The following is a 22,119-nucleotide window of genomic DNA, read 5'->3' on the forward strand; positions in this document are numbered from 1 at the left end:
ATTTCCAGTAATTAATCAGTTATGTTATCTTCGGATTTCTAAGGCTCCATCAGCTTAAACTTTGGTAACATTTTAGGCGTTACCTAATATGTTGATAATACTGATAACAAATTAAGTAATTAACCTATTTTGTTATCGTCGAATTTATAAGGTCCCATCAGCTTTAAAAAGGCGCTACCTATTACGTTACATGAGCGCTACCTATTACGTTACATGAGCGCTACCTATTACGTTACAGAAGTGCTACCTAATATGTTATTATGCTTGATAATGTTTCTAGTAATTTATCGGTTATGTTATCGTCGGATTTCTAAGGCTCCATCAGCTTAAACTTTGGTAACATTTTAGGCGTTACCTAATATGTTGATAATACTGATAAAAAATTAAGTAATTAACCTATTTTGTTATCGTCAGATTTCGAAGGCTCCATCAGCTTTAAAAAGGTGCTACTTATTACTTTACATAAGCGCTACCTAATATGTTATTATGCTTGATAATGTTTCCAATAATTAACCGGTTATGTTATCGTCGGATTTCTAAGGCTCAATCAGCTTAAACTTTGGTAACATTTTAGGCGTTACCTAATATGTTGATAATATTGATAACAAATTTAGTAATTAACTTATTTTTTATCGTCAGATTTATAAGGCCCCATCAGCTTTATCACGTTACATAAACGCTACCTAATATGTTATTATGTTTGATAATGTTTCTAGTAATTAACCGGTTATGTTATCGTCAATATTTTTTGGCGCATTTTACATACGACGATAACATTCCCAGTTATTACCATTATTATTACCAACACAAATAATATTTCCGGTGAAATCATATAACATTTCTGGTATTGATTTTAACCGGTCACTTATTTAACCAATCCGCCGTATTTTAACCGTATTTTAACCGCCTTACAACATAACCTCAGTTATATCACCTAAATTTTCTGACTCTATTATTGTTTTCAACGTAGACTATGTATGAAATTGTCACCAATAATATTAATACAAACGTCATTGTTTATATAAATTATGACCTGAAAATGAAATGTGGAAGAAGAGTGTGGGCAAGAGATTCTTTACTTCACGTCACCATTCATTATATAATATGATTACAAAATATTCAACTTAAACACTTGCCCCTTTTGCAAGATACTGGAGGGGATTGTGAATTCAAACATTTCAATTGTAATTTAAACTTTATTTTTATTCTTACGGCTTATTTATTTATGTGTGCATAATTGTAATTAAATTTAAATTAAATTTTATCAATTTTAGAATTATCAAATGAAAATGTCTTATATACAAAATTTATGTTTATAAAGTCAATAAGTGATTATTGGTGAATTATTAAAGGATTTCTATACAATTTTATCAGTTTCATGCTTTTTTATCTCTAATTTTATTTAAAATTATATAAAAAGATTTAAAAAAAATACTTTTATACTAATATTAATTACCATTTCAAATTATATAAAACACTCTTATACTAAAATTTCATAATTTATTAGTTATTTTTCAGTTTAAAATGTGGTGTAACTTATAATATGTGAAAACTAAATATATAATATGATAATATAACTATTAAAAAATATACATTATCTTGTTTATATTTACATATTCATTAAATATATATTATTTTAAAAATATTGCATACATTTAATTTTCTTTCAACCTATAATATTTAAAAACTTATTTGATACGTACGTAATTGTAGCTAATAATAATCACTTACATGTCATTGAAATCTAGAGTTAGTAAGATTTATATTAAATGTATTTATTAAATATATATTATATTTGCTAACGTAGAGTTGATAATATTGAAGTTAGTAATAATCTCTATCTAAATTTATATTTGATTTTTTAATATAGTTTTATATTTAATTTAAATCTTATCATATGCACGTTTTATTATTATTCTAGTTGAAATTACATCAATCTTATAATGAATCATTAATACTTATAAAAACTATGTTATCAATATATATAATTGTACTTGTACCTTTAGAAGAAAATAATCAGCACTTACCATCAAATATTAAATCATATTTCCCCTCCCATTTATATTGTTCATCGTTAACTTTTCACATAGTTTTAGAATAAAAAAAATTATGTAAGAGATATGTTGTAAAAAAATTAAAATGAAAATTTTATTTTAAAAAAGTTAAATTTTACGTTGTTAGGAAACTAAAAAATGGTAGAAAAGGAAATATATCTAATAAGAGTTGTTCATTTTGTCAAATGAACAATTTAAATGAAATAATTTCAAAACACAAAAAAGATAAATTTAACGGGACAGGGAGTATTATATAAATTTCTTTCAATGCTATTTAATTTTCCCAACAATATTAATTAAATTCACCAATAATTCATATACAAGAGTCATTGGGAATAAAATATTATTAACTACAACTAAACTGAAACACTTGCATTGAACTTTTCAAGATAAGGTATTATTAATTATTTTCTTAAATTTAGATTGACTTTACGGCTTGATTTTTTTCCTTTTAAATAGTATTAGATGGTTACATTTAATATTAAAAACAATACAATATAACATGAAATAAAATAAAATTATTTTTGGCGGTAAAATAGGTGCTTTATTACACCAAATATTTATGGGTAAACTACACATTTAGTACTTAAACTATCAGTTTTAGTTCGTTTTAGTATTTAAACTTTTAATTTTTAAAATCATACATAACATTTATTTTTATTTCATTTTAGTATTCCACCGCTAAAAACTTGATGTGTTTAATACCTAAACTATTAATTTTGGTTAGTTTTAATACCTAAACTTTCAAATTCTTTTCCAAAAATTAACGTTAAATTTTGAACAAATGGTACTAAAATGAAACAAAAACTAAACTTTAAGTATGATTTTAAAAAATGAAAGTTTAGATATTAAAACGGATTAAAACCGATAGTTTAGGTATTAAAACGTTTAATTTATCCAATATTTTTTATCTTTGATTTTTTTGAGAAAATGTTTATTTCTTCAATGGAGAGTGTTTAAATTTCATTTTCTTGAAAATAAGCAGACAATAAGGGTATGTTTGTTTCACTGAAAATATTTTTAGAAAATATTTTCCGTAAAATGAATTACATATTTTAAAAGCGTTTTACGGTGTTTGAAAGAAGTTGTGTAAACCATTTTTCATTAGTTGATGAATTTTTTTAAAAAAATTATTATAAATATTAAATACAATAAATAATTTTATTTATCATAAAACTTAATGTTATTATTTTTAAAATATTAAAATAATTTTTTATATATTATTAAAATATTATTTCTATAATTTTATTAATAAAAATATTAATATTAGTACATTTTATTTAAATAAAAAACATTATAAATTATATAATTATTTATTAAAGTAATAGTATTATAATATATTTTAAAAAGTATTAATTAATATATTTTAAATATTTTATTAAAATATTATAAAATTATTATATTAATATTAAATTCATAAATAATATTATTTGTTATTAATAATTTAATAATATCATTGTAGACACCGTTTTTGTCTGGGTTCTCAATTATTATAAATTATTATTATTATTACATATTTTACATTTTTTTGCAGAGCCAAACAACAGCCCAAGCCAAATTACAACATACAAGCCCAAACCCAATTCAGACCCAACACTTAAACCCAATCCTAATAGCAAAGAAGTTGACTCGATTACAAATCCAAGCCCCAAAAAGAGGGGATTCGACCCGATTGGAGTCTAACTTAGCAACTCAGATTAATTAGGGTTTTTGAACCCTAATCCTTCAGCTGCCTCATGCCATACCGTTCGATCAGATTTGATCAAACGGTCCAAGTTGACCCAAATTAGAGTTTTCACCCTAATGATCTCATTCAGCCGTTGCTCAAGCTGAGCCTCACTCTTGTAGACGACTGCCTCTGACGCCGCAGTTTCAACCTACAGTGACAAGGAATCAACGACAACAGTAAAAAGGACAACAAATCAGTCTAAAAGTCAATAAAAAAGGAAAAACAAATCCAAAGAATCCACAGGCAAATCTGACTCTATCATAAGTCAAAAATAGGGTAATCAGACCCTATCTTCTCAGTAACAACATCAAGCATTCATCAAAGCCATCACATGCAACATAAAAAGGGGAGATAAAAAATAGGGAAACCAAAATTTCAAAGAGAGAAAAAAACGAGAGAGAGAAAATAAAGGAGATATTCGAAAAAAAGAAAGAGCATAAAAAATATATATAACAGAAAAGGAGAAGACTTACCGAATACAATGTTTGTCGGAAGAAAAAAAAGGTTACCAGATCTTTGTTTATTTCGAAAGGTAAAACCTAGACCTAGGGATTTAGGGTGAGTTTTGTGTCAAAGGGAGTTAGGATACGGTTTGAGGGCGAGGAAAGAAATCTTTTAGGGGTGTTTGGCTTTCTCTGATCATCATGAACCGCCGTGAGCCACCGTGAAACGCCACCGACGAACGGCGACCTATGTAAGATGAGAAAAAGGCCCTAAAATCAGGCTTATATACCATCTGCAAAATGGCATAGTTTTGATAGGGGTTGGTCTGTATTTTAGCGCATGGGTTATTTTGAAGATAGGTCCTCCGTGATTTGTAACCTTTATATTTTTATCATCAATGAAACTTTTAATCTCTTATGTTTTGATCTCCTATGTTGTTTTATGTTGCAACTTCGTCCTCGTTTGTCAATTTATATTTTTTATGTTTATATCCAGAGTTAGGCCATTGTATTTTATTTTATCCATGCTTAAGTAGTACAATTTATTATTGTTTCATTTTAGTCACCTTTTTCATGTTGTTGAATATTTTTGTTAATGTTTCTGTTTGTGGCATGGCAGTTTGCTTTTTTATATTTTAATCCTGCATGTTGTTTTGGATTTATTGTTATCCCAATACACTTATTATATAATATTTGTATATTGGCCATATTTTTTTATATGTTTACTATTGTGCTTATAGTTGTTATTTTTTTAACCATTTTTATTAAGCATGATTAGTTTTTATTTTAACCCATCATATTTGTAGATATGTATTTTAGTTCGAATTTGTACCTTGGTTTATTATCAGTTTTTTTACAACTTACAGTTTCATGTATATGTGTATATATGTACATATAAATTAAATGAATATTGTTAGTCATATTTACACTATAAATGTACTTTATTCGTTATATTTTTTAGTATGTATTATATAAGTTTGTTCGATATATTATGGTTCCTTTCCATATTTTAATATATATTTATTTTTAGCTATTAACTTAAACTCCTCTATTTATTATCATTCAAATGTTTTTCAAGAAGATTTATTTGTAGAATGGGCGCAGAAAGTACTGCTTGATCGAAACAGTGTGATCTGATACGACATTCAAACGAATAGTAAACTTGAATTAAATGATCTTTTAATAATGATCATGCAAATTCCGATATTATTTTTTCTAAATAATTTAATATTGTTTAGATAGAATCTTCTTTTAAAGATAAGAAATAGTTGAGATAACTTTCCCGACGGAGATCGCAAATTTCGAGATTTCTTATCAAGTCAAAGAATTTTCTTAATAAATAATTCGAAACAAATTAATTAAACTTTAATAAATGGATCATGTTTTAATTTTATATTTCATTTATAATTTCCACCATTTGTGAGAATATATAAGCGACTAAGTACTAATTTTGGGCGTTATGGGAGTGTTCATCCTTCCCCGCACGTAATCGATTCCCAGACCCATTAAATAAGATTTTTGGTAAACACATACCAATTTTTGTCTTAAAAATAATTTTTCTTAAAATTGTTTTAAAATATGTTTTTAGGTATTCGACCTACCTAGCTCAAAGGTCGATGGCGACTCTCATCCAAATTAATTCAAAATCTTTAATTTTTCAAAATAAAGTCATAATTATTTTTAAACTTAATTATTTTTCAAAAAAAATAGTTATCACAATCATTTCTATGAAATTATTAAATATTATAAAATTTATTAATAATTTATTATATATTATTAAAATAAAAATATATTATATTATATTATTATAATATAACTGAATATTTTATTATAATATTAAAAAATATTATATTATTATAAATTTTTATAGATATATTTTAAATATTTTAATAATTAATATTTTGATTAAAATGATATCAAAATATTTTATTAATATTAAATTAATAAAATAAAATCATTTTGAGTGTTTATTCTTTGAAGTGAAAAGTTCGAAAATGACTTACAAAAAATTAGACCGTAGGTCATTTTTCAAAAATACAATAAAAATTCTACATTTACCACGGAAAGATATTTTACTTTTATTAACCAATTTTTTTTATCAAATACTGAAAAAAAAACATTAAGAAGAAATGTTTTACGTGACCTTAAGAAGTAATTAGGTAACAGAAAATTCAAACTCAGGGGTCGACTAAATTGGCCCATTAGGGCAACCAAGTAATTAAATTAGCTTATTAGGGCACCCAAACAATTAATTTGTGATCTATGTCAATTTGAACATTTCACATGGAACTTGTCACGCCGGTATGACGAGTTCTATGAGATAAAATTTTTAATGGGTCGTGTCAGGTGGGCCCCACACCCGGATTAAAAAAAATTCTCAAGAGACTCCTCACGCCGACGTGACGAGTCCCAATAATTTTTTTTTTGTAATTTTTTAAAAGAAAAATAAAAAAATAAAATTTTATCTCCAAGGAACTCGTCACGCGGTGTGACGAGTTCCAATGGTAAAAAAATTCAAATTTTTGACCGTTGGATTGAATGTTGTTAAACGTCGAAATTTTAAAAAAAAATTACGAGTTCCAACGGGAAAAAATATGTCTTCCCTTAAGTTTTGCACATCATCTTCAATCTCTTACTTTAGACACTCCTTTCATCTTCAATCTCTACGCAAAAAAAAAAAAAAACTATTTCAAACAATGAGAAAAAAATTCTTTACAGTTGTCCACTATAATAGCGAAATTCTACAAATTGATGTTGGTGTTGTGTTTAAGTCAGACAGGCCGGTTAATATGATGTTCCCTGTAGATGTATCGCATCGCCAAATGAAGCAAAAAATTGAGAGAAAACTTGGAGCTCCTATTTCATGTTTAAGTTATCGGCAATCCAATGACTTCTGGAAAAGTTCAACTTGATGATGATGATGTTGTTGCTGTTATGGTTGGACTTCATCAATCATCAGATAATAATATGGTGGAGATGTACGTCGAAATGACAAATGCAACTAATATTCCGACGTCATCAGTACCAGCTCAAAGAACGGAAGAAGCATGACCCTCTCAACCACATGGACGTTATGGTGATGAGAATCTTGTTAGACGGTTCGGTGAAAGTCTTGCTGAATTTAGCGAGGATGATGAAGACATTGTTCTGTTGGTAGAAGATTGCGATACAACATTAGTTGATGAGTCCGATATTAATGAGGCTACTTCAGAGGGACACGGTTTGGATGTTGAGGCGGATGTATGGGAGGTAGTTGTTTCACGATGTAAAGGATTGCAGACTATTCCAAATGTTTGGACAAGGACAATCCCTCAACTTTAAATGCCTCACCATGATTTGCCTCGGTATCATCATGAAGTTGCAATGCATGATATTAACTACGATGCTATGCAGAATCCTGAAATATTTGATATGCTAGAGTTATGTGCTGTCCACTAGGGTTCTTCAGTCGAGTGGTCATCTGAGTTGGCTATTGGGATCTCAGTTTGAAACAAAAAAAAAGAAGCATAACTAGCAATCAAGAAGTATTGTATCAAAGATCATCTTCAATTCTATGTCATGAAGTCAGATCAAAAAACTTATTTCGTAAGGTATGTACACCATGATGGATGTAAATGGAGGATATGAGTATCACACCTACAATGAAAGATGTTGTGGGAAGTCACAAGGTTCAATGCAGAGCACGCATGTACAATGACCTCATTGACACAAGACTATAAACATTTAGATTTGGATGTTATATGCTCTTATGTTAAGATGTTGATGAAAAAAATCCAAGATTGTCGGTTTCTGTGTTAGTGGCATCCATTCAAAATACAATTGGTTATATTTCGACTTATTATAAGGCATGTATGGCTAAATGAAAAGAAATGACCTTGTTGTATGGTGATTGGGATCGGTCATATAATGAGCTACCACGTCTGCTGCAACCAATGGAATTTTTCATCCCTGTAACCATTGTTAGGTATTATACTCATCCTGCATTCACACTTGAGGGAGACGTTATCCCCAGGAAGAAAATTTTTGGTGGCTTGTTCTGGGCATTTAAGTTAGCTATCGAAGGGTTTATATTTTGCAAACAATGATTCAAGTCGATGGCACTTTTCTGTATGGACTCTACAAACATGTCTTGATGATAGCCGTTGCACAAGATGGAGACATAAATATTTTCCCCATTGCTTTCGCCTTTGTTAAAAATGAATCGGAAGAAACTTGGAATTTATTTCTCTCCAACTTGTGTTCCTATGTTGTCACTTAAGAAGGGGTTTGCATGATCTCAGATTGGTCGCCTGGGTTGTTAAGCACAATGACAGACCCGAAAATAGATGGACGCCACCTCACGCATATCCTGCATATTGTATACATCATATCGCATCGAATACAATGTGATAACTCCGTAAAAAGACTATTTAAGCCCTTTTCACTTAAGTTATTGTTTGTTTAAGGGTACATATAGGTCATTTTAGATGTAGGTAGCTGCATTTAATTGTATTTTTTGTGGTTGGGTTATTTTATTTTATTAAGGTGCTATATGAGGAGGAATGTGTGGTTTTTAGTGATGTGCAGGTAATAACAAGAAAAATAGGTGAGCTGGGACGGAATGTCGTGGCATCACACATTGCTAAAGCATACTGAAATGCCTTGGCATTTCTGGTGCAGAAAACAACAAAAAGATATAGTTGTACGAGGACAGCTAGCTCTGCACGTGAAATGATGGTTGTAACCACCTGGTATGAGACCACTGCCACCTGGAGGATAAGGTTCACACACAAGGTGTGACTCTAGGGGTATAACAATCACCCAACAACCTCATCATTACCCCTAGATATTTTTATTATATATTACACCTCACAAGAGAGAGTGTGTGTGGAAGAAAGGAGACACATACTGTAGCAGGAAAATCAGATTTTTATTTTCCTTTTCCCTTCTTCTTTCTTGGGTTTTTCTCCATTGATAAAGCTTCAAGGAGTCACGAGATAGGCGCCGAGAGGAGCTAGCGAGCTAAGGTGGTTCGTGGTGGCCGAGGAGACCTCCAGTGCGTGCGTCGAATGCTTCTTCTCACTTCCCTTTTACTATTATTTTTATATTATTTGTGGGTTGTTGGAACGAATATTTTCATGATTTATTTTGTGGATATTTCGAACCCCACCATGAACTAACTTATTTGGTGGTGGTTGGTTTTATAGTTGTTTAAACTTTATTTTAATGGTATATTTAAGTTTATCTTGGCTCTTTATTTGCTTTGCTTATGAATGATTCACCATCTAGGCTTGTAAGATGGGAGTTTCCATTTCTTAGATGAAGGTTAGGTGTTCGAGAGAAACCTAAACTAAAAATACTTGTAGTATTCGAGAGAAACACAAGACAAGATCCTCATAAGCAATGGGTTATAGTATATTCAAGGGGCTTTGAACCGGCCTAGGAATATTATAACATAATCCCTTAAATCTCGGGAGAGACTAGGATAGGATTTCAACGACTAAAAAGGGTGTATTTATCAATAGGGTAGGCTGGCCAACATTGTTGAGTGAGAGAAGATGCCTTGGCATTCTATTCTGTTAGGTTCCTTTAAGAAAACTCTAGGAAAGTCCTGTCGAGTAAGTGAAGTCCAGAAAACTTAAATATGCATGAGAAATAAGTTTATTGGTTATTTATTTTCTGTTTTTACCACTTTTCATTGCCTTGACATTTTATCATTTCCAACATTGAACATCTATTCTTGCTACTGCATTTCCACCTGCTACACCATTAGACCATCACTCCACATCCACCAGCATACACATATCCATTTATGTGACATTTGTATATATCAAGACTAACTATAATTAGATAGAATAGTGCATAAACTTCATTCAATATCCTTCCAATCCCTGTGGAGACGATACTCACTCATCACTTTATTACTTGAGCGATTATGTATACTTGCACATTATTTGCGTATAATTTTATAGTACTCACAATACGCAACAAGTTTTTGGCGTTGTTGTCGGGGATTGGAAATTGATGATGTTGAGTTTAGTTGTTGCACAATTTTATTTCTTTTCTTTGTACATAGTTACTTGTTTTTGTGTTTACCTTATTCAGGTGTTACGTTGTCGCATGACACGAAAAAGACCCAAAGAACCATTATTTCATATTGAACCTGAGGCTCATGTTGTTCAAAATCAAGTGAATGATCCTGCAATTCTAAATGCCACGACAATTTCAAATGTTGGGAATGTTGCTCAACCACAAACTATTAGAGATTACTTAGCTCCTACCTTGGATGACTTAAAACCTGCTATTATAACTCCCAAGATTCAGGCAACCCAATTCGAGCTCAAACCTGTTATGTTCGACATGTTGGACTTGATTGGAAAGTTTAGTGGTGCTCCTCATGAGGATGCAAGGAAACATGTTCGATCATTTTTGGAGGTTTGTGACTCCTTTCGACAACAAGGTGTGCATGAATATGTGCTGAAATTGAAGTTTTTTCTATATTCTTTGAAATATAATGCCAGGGCATGGCTTAATGGATTACCTTCCGGCTCGATAAGGTCTTGGGTTGACTTGTGCAAAAAAATTTGCTACCCCATAATCTGCCCAATATGAACAACCATTTTAGGAATGCCATAGCATCTTTTCACCAAGCTGATGACGAGTCAATGTATGAGTGTTGGACCACTACAAAGAATTGCTTCGCAAATGTACCAACCATGGATTCCACGACTGGACTCAAGTCGTGATGTTCTACAATGGAGCCAATGCACCCACGAGGATGATGCTAGATGCTTGAAAAAATGGCACTTTACTTGACAAATCACCTGAAGATGCTTTTGGCATTCTTGATCGAATTGCTAACCATGATTACCAATTTCCCTATTCAAGGTTTGAAACTAGAAGGAATGCATCTGGGACATTCAAGTTAGAAACTGAAGATTCAGTGCCGGCCCAACTCTCTACCATCACAATATGTTGAAGAATTTGCAACATTCTAATGAGGTGAAAGAAGTGAAGGTTGATAGCTTGGTATGTTTGTTATGCCAATGCAATCACCATGAATGTGAATGCCCGAACAATCAAAGGTCCATCAACTATGCGGGAAGCTTCAATGGATGTAATAACAACCCTTATTGCAACACCTACAACCAAGGATGGAGTCATCATCCCAATTTCTCATGGGAAAATCAAGGAGCTTGTAATGTCAGTCATCTCGCTCAGCAGCAGTATATGGATAAGCCCCCAGCCTTTCAAATGAATATGCCATGGCATACTTTTAGGAAGGGTACACCATCTTCACTTAATGCAAATTCTCTAGAGGTCACTTTGCAAGACTTTATGGAAACTACAAAGGCTCTATTACAAGATCATGACACATCTATTAAGAGTCAAGAAGAAGTATTACAAAGTCAAGGAGGATTGTTACAAAGTCATAATTTGTCTTTGAGAGCTTTGGAAATGCAAGTAGGTCATATTGCCACGGTATTAGAAGAATACCAACCAGACAGATTGCCTAGTGATACTGAAGTCACTAAGGCTAAAGGTAGTGAGCAATTTAGTACATTCACCTTAGGGAGTGACACCCAGATCTACAAAGATGCTAAGTTTAGGGGGAAAACACTCGAAGAACCCAATTATGAGATTGTGCATGAAGAATCTCAATTACAAGAGGACGCACATTTGCTAGAGAACAAAGTTGAAGGTTCAATGAGTAAACCCAATAATGGCAGGAAAAATAATGCCACGGCAAAAGAAAAACCCCTACTAGCAGAAGTGGATGACCAAAGGGAAGTTGTGGAATCATGCCACGACAATTTTACAGGCACTTATGAGTACTTGAAGCTCGATGAAGAAGAAAAGATGAGCTTAAGGATATTTCAAAGAAGACGTGTTAGTCTAGCTTACTTATAGCTAGACCAGGTACGAAAATTGAACCTTTGGATTTCATTGAATTTACTCATCCTAAACCCCAAGTTATTGCTCATTTTTCTAGCTATAAATCGTGAAAGAACTAAGGAATGAAATGAGATTAAATTCCCTGATAAGAAATTATTATTTGCCACGACATTATTGTGGTATGCTAACATTGTAAATTTTCTCGTTAGTGCTATTTTGTTTCCATACTTGAATAGCCAGGGCAAGAACAAGTTAATGTAGGATGTTCACTACTATCATTGGGATGACCCCTACTTCTTCGAAGACTTTACTGCCCAAGCAATTAAAAGATGCCATGGCAATTGGGAACGAAATGAGATTTTATTTCATCTTCAGAAGCTTTATGTAGAGAACACTCAAGAGAGAGAGGACTACTGCAAAGGTCCTACAAATCGGGTTCTATCTACTTACACCGAAGGTGGCGCTGTTATATATATGGAGCATTTTGGTCTATGCTGGTGCTCCAATCGAACGCGACAAAAATACCATAACAATTCATGATGTTTTAGAGTTTGTATCCCTGAACCCTTTTTAATTTATGTTTTAGAAGTTTTGTTTTGTCGAGAGTGTTTATTTGTTTATTTTTCTTTGTTTTCTTTATTTATTTTTATTTTTAATATTATTTCTTTTTAGGACGAAGGGTATTTTGGAGGATGAGTATGATGAAATCTCACGAGGGAACTTCACAGGATGCTGCAAACCAATATGCCACGACAAAGCTAGATGCAATCGAGGCTCTAAAAAGACGCAGTCGTGGCACTTGTTCATATGGAGATGCTCCTACATTTGGCTTATAATCTTTCAGTCATCGTGGACACAATCTTGCCAGTACTTGAGGATGCCGCGATATTTCCAAATATCACTCGGCAAGACAATTCACCCAAGCCAAATGATGTTAACCCAATCAACACGGACTAGATGACGTCTGAAGTCATCTATTGAGCGTATGGAGACCCCAACATCCAAGAACACTGAAGGCCCTAGCAAACCACCTGTTGAACCCAATTCTGACCCTGCCGTAAGCCCTACCCCATTGAGGAAGTACACCATGCGCAATACTACTAGCACTGCCAACGTGACTCCACCACCATCTTAGGAAGACAATGTACCTTGCATTGCATTTCATTGCATTGCATAACATGTAGTCTAGTTTTAACTTAGTTTTTATTCAGCATTGAGGACAATGCTTCTCTCAAGTTTGGGGGAGGTAGTGTTCTATGTAGAACATGTGCATGATAATATTAGCATAATATTATGTCATGGCATTAGTAAATGATAGGGCAGTTAGATGAAATGTTTTAATGATACCCGATGATGATGAAATTTTTTTAGGCTAGAAATTGAATGTAAATGACTGTTGAGAATGATAGAACTGTCTCTAGGGATTGATGCTTTATGAATTATTCTTACACGATTTGTATGTTCTCTATACTTAAGGAACTTAGGAAGTTTTTATGAAAGAACTCTGGTTAGCCTTGGCATTAAAATATGGTGTTATGCTTAAATGATAAATCATTGTTTAATAACTCCCTTATGTATGAATTTTGTTTAATCATGAATAAATGCTTCGGCATAACTGTAGAGGGACACTCCTCTTTGTCTTGGCATTGCCTAAAACTCTCTTTTAATAAATGGCAGTCATGTTCATACGAGTGAATGAAAGTAGTTACGAGATAACTCTACCTGACTAGCTTGGGGGTAAAAGGTATGCTCCCTTTCACCTAGAGTGTGGGATGGTAGGTGTGATGAGCTGACTCCCTTCGTAGCAGCGTAAAAAAAGAAAGAAAAAGAAAAAATGTTTTGTAAGTGAAAATGGAGTATAAATGTGCTTAATGAATGAGTAAATGTCATGGGAAAACTAGGGAACTCAATTAGAAATTGCCTAAATTCGTTAAGTATAGATTAGATACAATCAAGAACATACACAACCATAAAGAATCTTGACCTAGGGAAAAGTACTTGAATTCTTGATATGTCTAGCATGTTGAAGCCAATTTTTCTGAGGGTTGAAATTCAATTCTTATCTTGTTGTCCTACTGTTCAAAATTGCCATGACATTTTGATTGTGTTAATTGTTATCCATTGCTTGAGGACAAGCAATAGCTTAAGTTTGGGGGTGTGATAACTCCGTAAAAAGACTATTTTTAAGGCCCTTTTTACTTAAGTTATTGTTTGGTTAAGGGTACATATAGGTCATTTTAGATGTAGGTAGCTGCATTTAATTGCATTTTTTTGGTTGGGTTATTTTATTTTATTAAGGTGCTATATGAGGAGGAAGGTGTGGTTTTTAGTGATGTGCAGAAAATAACAAGAAAAATAGGTGAGCTGGGAAGGAATGTCGTGGCATCACACGTTGCTGAAGCATACTGAAATGCCTTGGCATTTCTGGCGCAGAAAACGATAAAAAGATACAGTTGTACGAGGACAGCAGGCTCTGCACGTGAAATGATGGTTGTAACCACCTGGTATGGGACCACTGCCACCTGGAGGATAAGGTTCACACACAAAGTGTGACTCTAGGGGTATGAGGGGTATTTTGCACCCAACAACCTCATCATTACCCTTAGATATTTTTATTATATATTACACCTCACAAGAGAGAGAGAGTGTGGAAGAAAGGAGACACATACTGTAGCAGAAAAATCAGATTTTTATTTTCCTTTTCCCTTCTTCGTCCTTGGGGTTTCCTCTATTGATAAAGCTTCAAGGAGTGGCGAGCTAGGCGTCGAGAGGAGCTAGCGAGCTAAGGTGGTTCGTGGTGGCCAAGGAGACCTCCGGTGGCGCGTCGAAGGCTTCTTCTCACTTCCCTTTTGCTGTTATTTTTATATTATTTGTGGGTTGTTGGAATGAATATTTTCATGATTTATTTTGTGGATATTTTGAACCCCACCATGAACTAACTTATTTGGTAGTGGTTGGTTTTATGGTTGTTTAAACTTTATTTTAATGGTATATTTAAGTTTATCTTGGCTCTTTATTTGCTTTGCTTATGAATGCTTCACCATCTAGGCTTGTAAGATGGGAGTGTCCATTTCTTAGATGAAGGTTAGGTGTTCGAGAGAAACCTAAACTAAAAATACTTGTAGTATTCGTGAGAAACACAAGACAAGATCCTCATAAGCAATGGGTTATAGTATTTTCAAGGGGCTTTGAACCGGCCTAGGAATATTATAACCTAATCCCTTAGATCTCGGGAGAGACTAGGATAGGATTTCAACGACTAAAAAGGGTGTATTTATCAATAGGGTATGCTGGCCAACATCGTTGAGTGAGAGAAGATGCCTTGGCATCCTATTCTATTAGGTTCCTTTAAGAACACTCTAGGAAATCCCTGTCGAGTAAGTGAAGTCCAGAAAACTTAAAAATGCATGAGAAATAAGTTTAGCATCATCAAATCAATCCCTACCATTCATTCTATTGGAAGCTTGTCACGTGAGGATTATCTTCTTTTCATTTTATTTGTTATTTATTTTCTGTTTTTACCATTTTTCATTGCCTTGACATTTCATCATTTCCAACATTGAACATCTGTTATTGCCACTGCATTTCCACTTGCTACACCATCAGACCATCACTCCACATCCACCAGCATACACATATCCATTTATGTGACATTTGTATATATCAAGACTAACTGTAATTAGATGGAATAGTGCATAAACTTCATTCAATATCCTTCCAATCCCTGTGGAGACGATACTCACTCATCACTTTATTACTTGAGCAATTGTGTATACTTGCACATTATTTGCGTATAATTTTATAGTACTCACAATATGCAACACAATGACGAGGTTTAAGCAGAAAAAGATAAAAAATGAGATTATCAACATGGGTAATACCTTAGCATTTTTCATTAATTATTTATACTTCATTAATTTTTTTAGTAACATATAAGTTACTTTTTTAGGGTATGCTTTACTCCAATCAAACTTTCGTGCACGACTTGAAATTTTGAGAAGATACGAAGATGATGTGTATGAGTTCGCAGCTGAAATACTAAGGGAAAAATGATCACAATCATATGATGTTGAGGGTCGACGTTACGACCATATGACTACCAATCTTGTTGAATGTATCAACTCAGTGCTGAAAGGGACTCGACATCTCCCGATAGCAATTATTGTTAGGGAGACTTACTTTAGGTTAGGTAAAGTATGAGCAGACAAAAGTGCACAAATTGATGTCATGATCAGCAATGGGAGAAATTGGGCTCCAGGTTTAGAGAAGGCAATGCAAAAGAATCAAACACATGCGACATCAATGTTTGTCCACAATTTTGACAGACTTGATTCTGATTTCGTTGTCCAAGCTCTAGTTCGACCACATGAGGGAGGTAATTCTACAATATATATTGATAATCTGAATAAAATATGGTGTGATTGTGGTCGATTTCAAGCTTTTAGGTTCTCATGCGCTCACCCTATTGCTGCATGTATGCACATCAATGTTACCTATATTTATATGCTGATGGCTGTTATAGCCTGCACACCATGCGCAACATTTACTATTTTGACTTCAATACCTCCCAAATGAAGCATATGGTCTACATGCTCAATTTCTGAGGAATGGTTGCCAAATCCTCGATTGCGTAGGAAGTTACGGGGCCGACCTGAATCTAGCCGAATTCATATCGGTATGGATGATCCTCAAAGAGAGCCAGGTCAACCAAAACTTTGTGGCCACTGCAGAGGTGAAGGTCATAATAGAAAACATTGTCCACATCTTCCAAAATATCGTGTTGGACGTTAAAATAAGCATTACAAAATGTTGAACTTTATTTTGATATAACAATTAAAGCATAATGTTTTTGGACTTGAATTGAATTTGTTCAAGGTTTCAAAGTTTTCAAAATTAATTAAAAGTTCATTTTACTTGGAATTGAGCACAAAATACGTTTTTGTACACGTAGTACCGATATTGTTCATATGGTACCGATATTGTTCATATGATACTGATACCACATGTATCAGAAGTATCGATACTCACAAGGTAGTATTGATACTACCATCATTGCTCAAATTCCAGAATGCAAAAATGATACCATTACCCAAAAGAATACCGATACCAAAAGTAATAGAAGTATCGATACTCACAAGGTAGTATCGATACTACCAGCATTGCTCAAATTTCATAATAAAATATTATTTTTATTTTATTTTAAAAATTACAAAAAATTATTTTTAATTGGGACCTTGAGAATTTTTTAATCCGGGTGTGAGACCCACCTAACACGACCCATTTAAAAAATTATATCCGATGGAACTCGTCACATCGGCGTGACGAGTTCCATGGGAACTGTTCAAATTACCGTATATTCCAAATTAATTGTTTGGGTGCCCTAATGGGCTAATTTAATTATCCGATTGCCCTAATGGGCCAATTTGGCCCGGCGGATCCCAATCAAAAGCCCACGGAATCAATTGGGCCACCACCCATTTCATCACTCTCATCATGACCGTTGTTCTTATGGGTCCCATCGTCAACGTTCCAGATGCATTCACAAGTTTTATATCAACCAACGTAGATCCCGGGCCGGCCAATATCACTGCAATATCTGTATTTTATATAACTTGGTTGCAAAGCAATGAATTTTGAATCATATCTCCAATTTACCTTTTATTCGTCAAACAATGACCAATCTCGTCACCGGTGTAGTCCTTCTCCTGTTATCGGTCGCCGGCATCGTCTCTTCCACTAGAAATGTTATCGGAGACGTTCTCCGGTTGCCGTCGGAAGCTTCAAGGTTCTTCCACCGGAGCGACGATGATGAAGTTGGTGGCACTAAATGGGCGATCCTAATAGCAGGATCTAATGGTTATTGGAATTACAGGCATCAGGTCAGAAAACTTTCACTGAATTAACTTCTTTTTCCTCGTTGACATGATTTTTGAAAATATTGATCATCGTCAACCTCCACTTGAGGTCCTGAAGTCAAACTAGTTTAATTTTTCGGCAATTTTTTTTATCTATCTTATCATTTTACTGTGAATTTGTTTGTTGTTTGAACGGTCTTAAATTTGTTAAAATGTATTGATAATTATTTCAGGCTGATGTTTGTCATGCTTATCAACTCCTAAGGAACGGTGGTTTGAATGATGAGAATATCGTCGTCTTTATGTACGATGATATAGCTTTCAATGTAGAAAACCCTAGGCCTGGTGTTATCATTAACAATCCTCAGGGACCTGATGTTTATAAGGGAGTTCCAAAGGTTTGCTTTATTTTAAAAAAAAGTTGTTGTTTCTAATTTTACATTTTCTGATTATGATCGTTGCCTTGTTGTTGCTCTGTAGGATTATACTGGAATAGATGTTAATGTTAACAACTTTTTTGCGGCTATCCTCGGAAACAAATCTGCAATCACCGGGGGTAGTGGAAAGGTTGTAAATAGTGGCCCTAATGATCATATCTTCATATACTACACTGACCATGGGGGTCCTGGTATTCTTGGTCAGTAATATCAAATTAGCTATTACTTTCGTGTTGCTTTCTGATCATGTCTTAGCTTTGTATCTATTACTTGCATATTCTAGTATGGTCTTCAGTTTGCAATTTGGTACTTGTTTCTAAAGATGCTAATGGTTCCTTTTGTGTTAATACAGGGATGCCCACCTGGCCTTATCTCTTTGCTGATGACTTGATTGATGTTTTAAAGAAAAAACATGCTTTAGGGACCTATAAAAGCTTGGTAAATCGATGTCTTAATAATTATCGATTTTGAATGAGATTTCTTGTTGCTTTTCTGCCGTTCTAAAGTTCTTGTCCACATGTAACTTTGTAGGTATTCTATCTTGAAGCTTGTGAATCAGGAAGTATCTTTGAGGGTCTCCTTCCCGAGGGTTTGAATATCTATGCTACTACAGCATCGAATGCCGAAGAGAATAGCTGGGGAACCTATTGTCCTGGAGAGTACCCAAGTCCTCCCCCAGAATATGATACATGCTTGGGAGACTTATACAGTGTTGCTTGGATGGAGGACAGGTTGGTATTCAAGTATTCTCATTAGATACGTCTTTTCATTTATCCTTGGCAATATTGAATATGCAATCATTTCAGAGTTGAATCTGATTGTCTAGATCTGTTTTCTTCATATTTAAGCAAGTTTTGCAGATATGAACTTCATTTTGTTTCTTGGCTGCACCTTGTTGAACTAAAGTGTTAGTAGACAAATGTAAAAAGTCCGAGGCAAAGTGGGTGTTATACATGTAAATTTGATTCTTTAGTATGATCTTGACTAAATATCTTTCAAAACTGAATCGGCTTTTGTTTTATTTTTGTTGTCCCTTGGTGTGAATCCTAATATCTTGTTTCTGTTGAGCAGTGACGCATATAATTTGCGGACAGAGAGTTTGCACCAGCAATACGAAGTTGTAAGGCTTTTACAAAGTGTTTTTGCATGAACTCTTTTCTTTTCTTTTATCAGGAAAATATAAAGATTTCAATTTCAGTTGTGGTAGTTATTGATTACTGTTTAGATCGAAAAAGTATGAAGATATATGCAAAAAGAAGGGAGATTTACAATTTCCATTTTTTGGGATTTTTGCAGGTGAAAAAGAGGACTATCGGTGACAATTATGTTTATGGCTCTCATGTCATGCAATATGGTGATATAGGGCTTAGCAAGGACAGTCTCTTTGCATACTTGGGCACAAATCCGGAAAATGATAACTTCACCTTTGTTGATGAGAACTTCCAACCACCTAAAAAAGCTGTTAACCAGCGTGACGCTGATCTTGTCCATTTTTGGTCCAAGGTTTGTGCCTTGTTTCTTCTTGAGATAAATATATATTAAACACAACACTCCTTCGCATCAATTTCTTTAAAAGGCCTTCGTTTTTATTGATTTCATACATTTGAAAGTTGTCACTATGCTTGTTTTAGAACCTATCTAATTTGGAGCTTTCTCTCCGATCTACTTTACAGTATCGCAAGGCACTCGAGGGCTCTGTTAGGAAGGCTGAAGCCCAGAAGCAATTTGTTGAAGTCATGTCTCATAGAATGCTTGTAGACAACAGTATGAAACTCATCGGAAAACTTTTATTTGGAATAGAAAGAGGCCCGGAAATTTTGAGTGCGGTTCGACCGGCTGGCCAACCACTCGTAGACGACTGGAAATGCCTCAAGAAAATGGTAAAATACTCTCTGATTCTCAGCCGCTCTTGTTTTCTTTTCTCGTGCTAGTTTAAAACACATGTTGTTAATCTAAAACAGGTGAGAACTTTCGAGACTCATTGCGGATCGCTAGCCCAGTATGGGATGAAACACATGCGATCGCTTGCAAACATCTGCAATGCCGGAATTCAGACGGAACAGATGGCCGAGGCCTCGGCACAAGCTTGTGTTAGCATTCCTAACAATCGTTGGAGCTCTGTTCAGAAAGGGTTCACTGCATAACAACACAGTTAGCGTAACCGGCAAAAATATTATCGGCCGAAGCTAGGATTATGGTTATATTTTCGGATTGTGATTTCTTGTATTCCGAATAATCCGAATGCTGCTGCATTTTGATGAATATCTATGTGATTTGCTTATTTGTATAATTATGTACAAGCAACCATGTACCAGAACTCCTAATGTAAATACCGGTAGGATGTGTTGTATCAGAAAATAATGTTTGTATATAACTGATGTATGATGCAATTATCTTATTGTAAATGAAAAAAAAAATACAAATACTTGTTTTAAATATCATTATAATTGCGATCTAAATTGTTTATTTTACTAATTTAAATACAAGGTGAACGAAGATTATCAATTTTATACGGCAGTTTAATTGATTAAATTGGTTATATACTAATTAATATTAGAGTTAATTGCTTTACCCATCCTCAAACTATGATCTATCATTCTAATTGATTTCTAGCCTTTTGAATGTTCCAATTTCATCCTTAAACTATGATCATTTGTTCTCCAAACTTTTAACCATCTCAATTTCATTCCAGACTATTGATATATGCTAATCCCATCACTTGTTACTAAAAAAGTTAGGCTAAACCATGCCATTACAAGTTTGATAAAAATTAAGTTGAACCATGGATAGAACTAATTGCACATTTGGATGGATTTGAGGAAGAAATTGGAAGATTAAAAAATTTTGATTAGAAAGAGGGTTACAATTTAGAGATAAAATTGAAAAAAAATAATTTAAAATGTGATTTATAATTTAAAGATGAAATTAAAAATTTTAAAATTAATTTAAAATAAAATGATAATTTAAAAATGTGTACAATTAATTCTTAATATCATACTAATTATAAAATTCAAATCTCAACAATAATCTCTTTTAATAACAAGTCTAAGTAGAAATCTAAAAGGGCAAATTATGCGCTTAGTACCTAAACTCTCAGTTTTGATCTGCTTTAGTATCTAAACTTTTAAAATTCTCAAAATCATACCTAAAGTTTAGTTTTGTTTTATTTTAGTACTCATGTTCAAAATTTAACGATAAATTTTTATTGTTTTTAAAGTTTAGGTACTAAACAAATCAAAATTGATAGTTTAGATACTACGCATTAAGTTTTTAACAGTTGGGTACTAAAATGAAATAAAAATTAAACATTAGTTATGATTTTGAAAAAAATTAAAAGTTTAGGTACTAAAATGGACTAAAATTGATAATTTATATACTAAATGCGTAATTTACCCAATCTGAGAGAAAAAACAATTACCGCTGTTTTTCACTGACTCGATGACTTGTGAGTCACGGCTGGATAAGAGCGAATGCTAGTTTTGTAGCCAAAAAAGAGAGAGAGATTTCACGCCTTCACCGCTTGACGTGACTCCATAAGGTTGGAAGACTTGAAATTTCCTTCACAAGGAAGAATGCAAATGTTTTTTACTTTTTTTTTTTAAAGAAAAGGAAGAATGCAATTGATTAAGGCATTAAAAAGGTGTTGGTGTTGTCCACCAAAGAGTCCGCATGTCATCGTCAATTTGTGAGAATTTGATGGCTTTGGTTGCTCCGCCGGATCTCGTT

General features: G+C 33.3%; 1 protein-coding gene across 1 annotated transcript; it reads left to right on the forward strand.

The window, feature by feature from the left end:
- The first annotated feature begins 17,726 nt into the window (after nt 1-17,726).
- LOC120148006 (vacuolar-processing enzyme-like) lies at nt 17,727-20,540 on the forward strand. The gene is made up of 9 exons (XM_039161207.1): nt 17,727-17,980; nt 18,190-18,354; nt 18,437-18,593; nt 18,746-18,831; nt 18,925-19,124; nt 19,465-19,513; nt 19,690-19,896; nt 20,067-20,273; nt 20,355-20,540. Exons 1-9 carry the CDS (start codon nt 17,774-17,776, stop codon nt 20,535-20,537), a joined length of 1,461 nt encoding a protein of 486 aa, XP_039017138.1. The 5' UTR covers nt 17,727-17,773; the 3' UTR covers nt 20,538-20,540.
- The last annotated feature ends 1,579 nt before the right edge of the window (nt 20,541-22,119 follow it).

The sequence above is a fragment of the Hibiscus syriacus genome, unplaced genomic scaffold (genome assembly GCF_006381635.1).
Source record: "Hibiscus syriacus cultivar Baekdansim isolate YM2019G1 unplaced genomic scaffold, ASM638163v2 tig00110945_pilon, whole genome shotgun sequence".
NCBI lineage: Eukaryota > Viridiplantae > Streptophyta > Magnoliopsida > Malvales > Malvaceae > Hibiscus > Hibiscus syriacus.

Excerpts from the sequence above, each read along its gene's own strand:
- LOC120148006 (XM_039161207.1), top strand. The coding sequence starts at position 17,774 with ATGACCAATCTCGTCACCGGTGTAGTCCTTCTCCTGTTATCGGTCGCC. Across the intron at positions 19,514-19,689 it reads TGCACCAGCAATACGAAGTT|GTGAAAAAGAGGACTATCGG; the intron begins GTAAGGCTTTTA and ends GGATTTTTGCAG. Across the intron at positions 19,897-20,066 it reads TTGTCCATTTTTGGTCCAAG|TATCGCAAGGCACTCGAGGG; the intron begins GTTTGTGCCTTG and ends TCTACTTTACAG.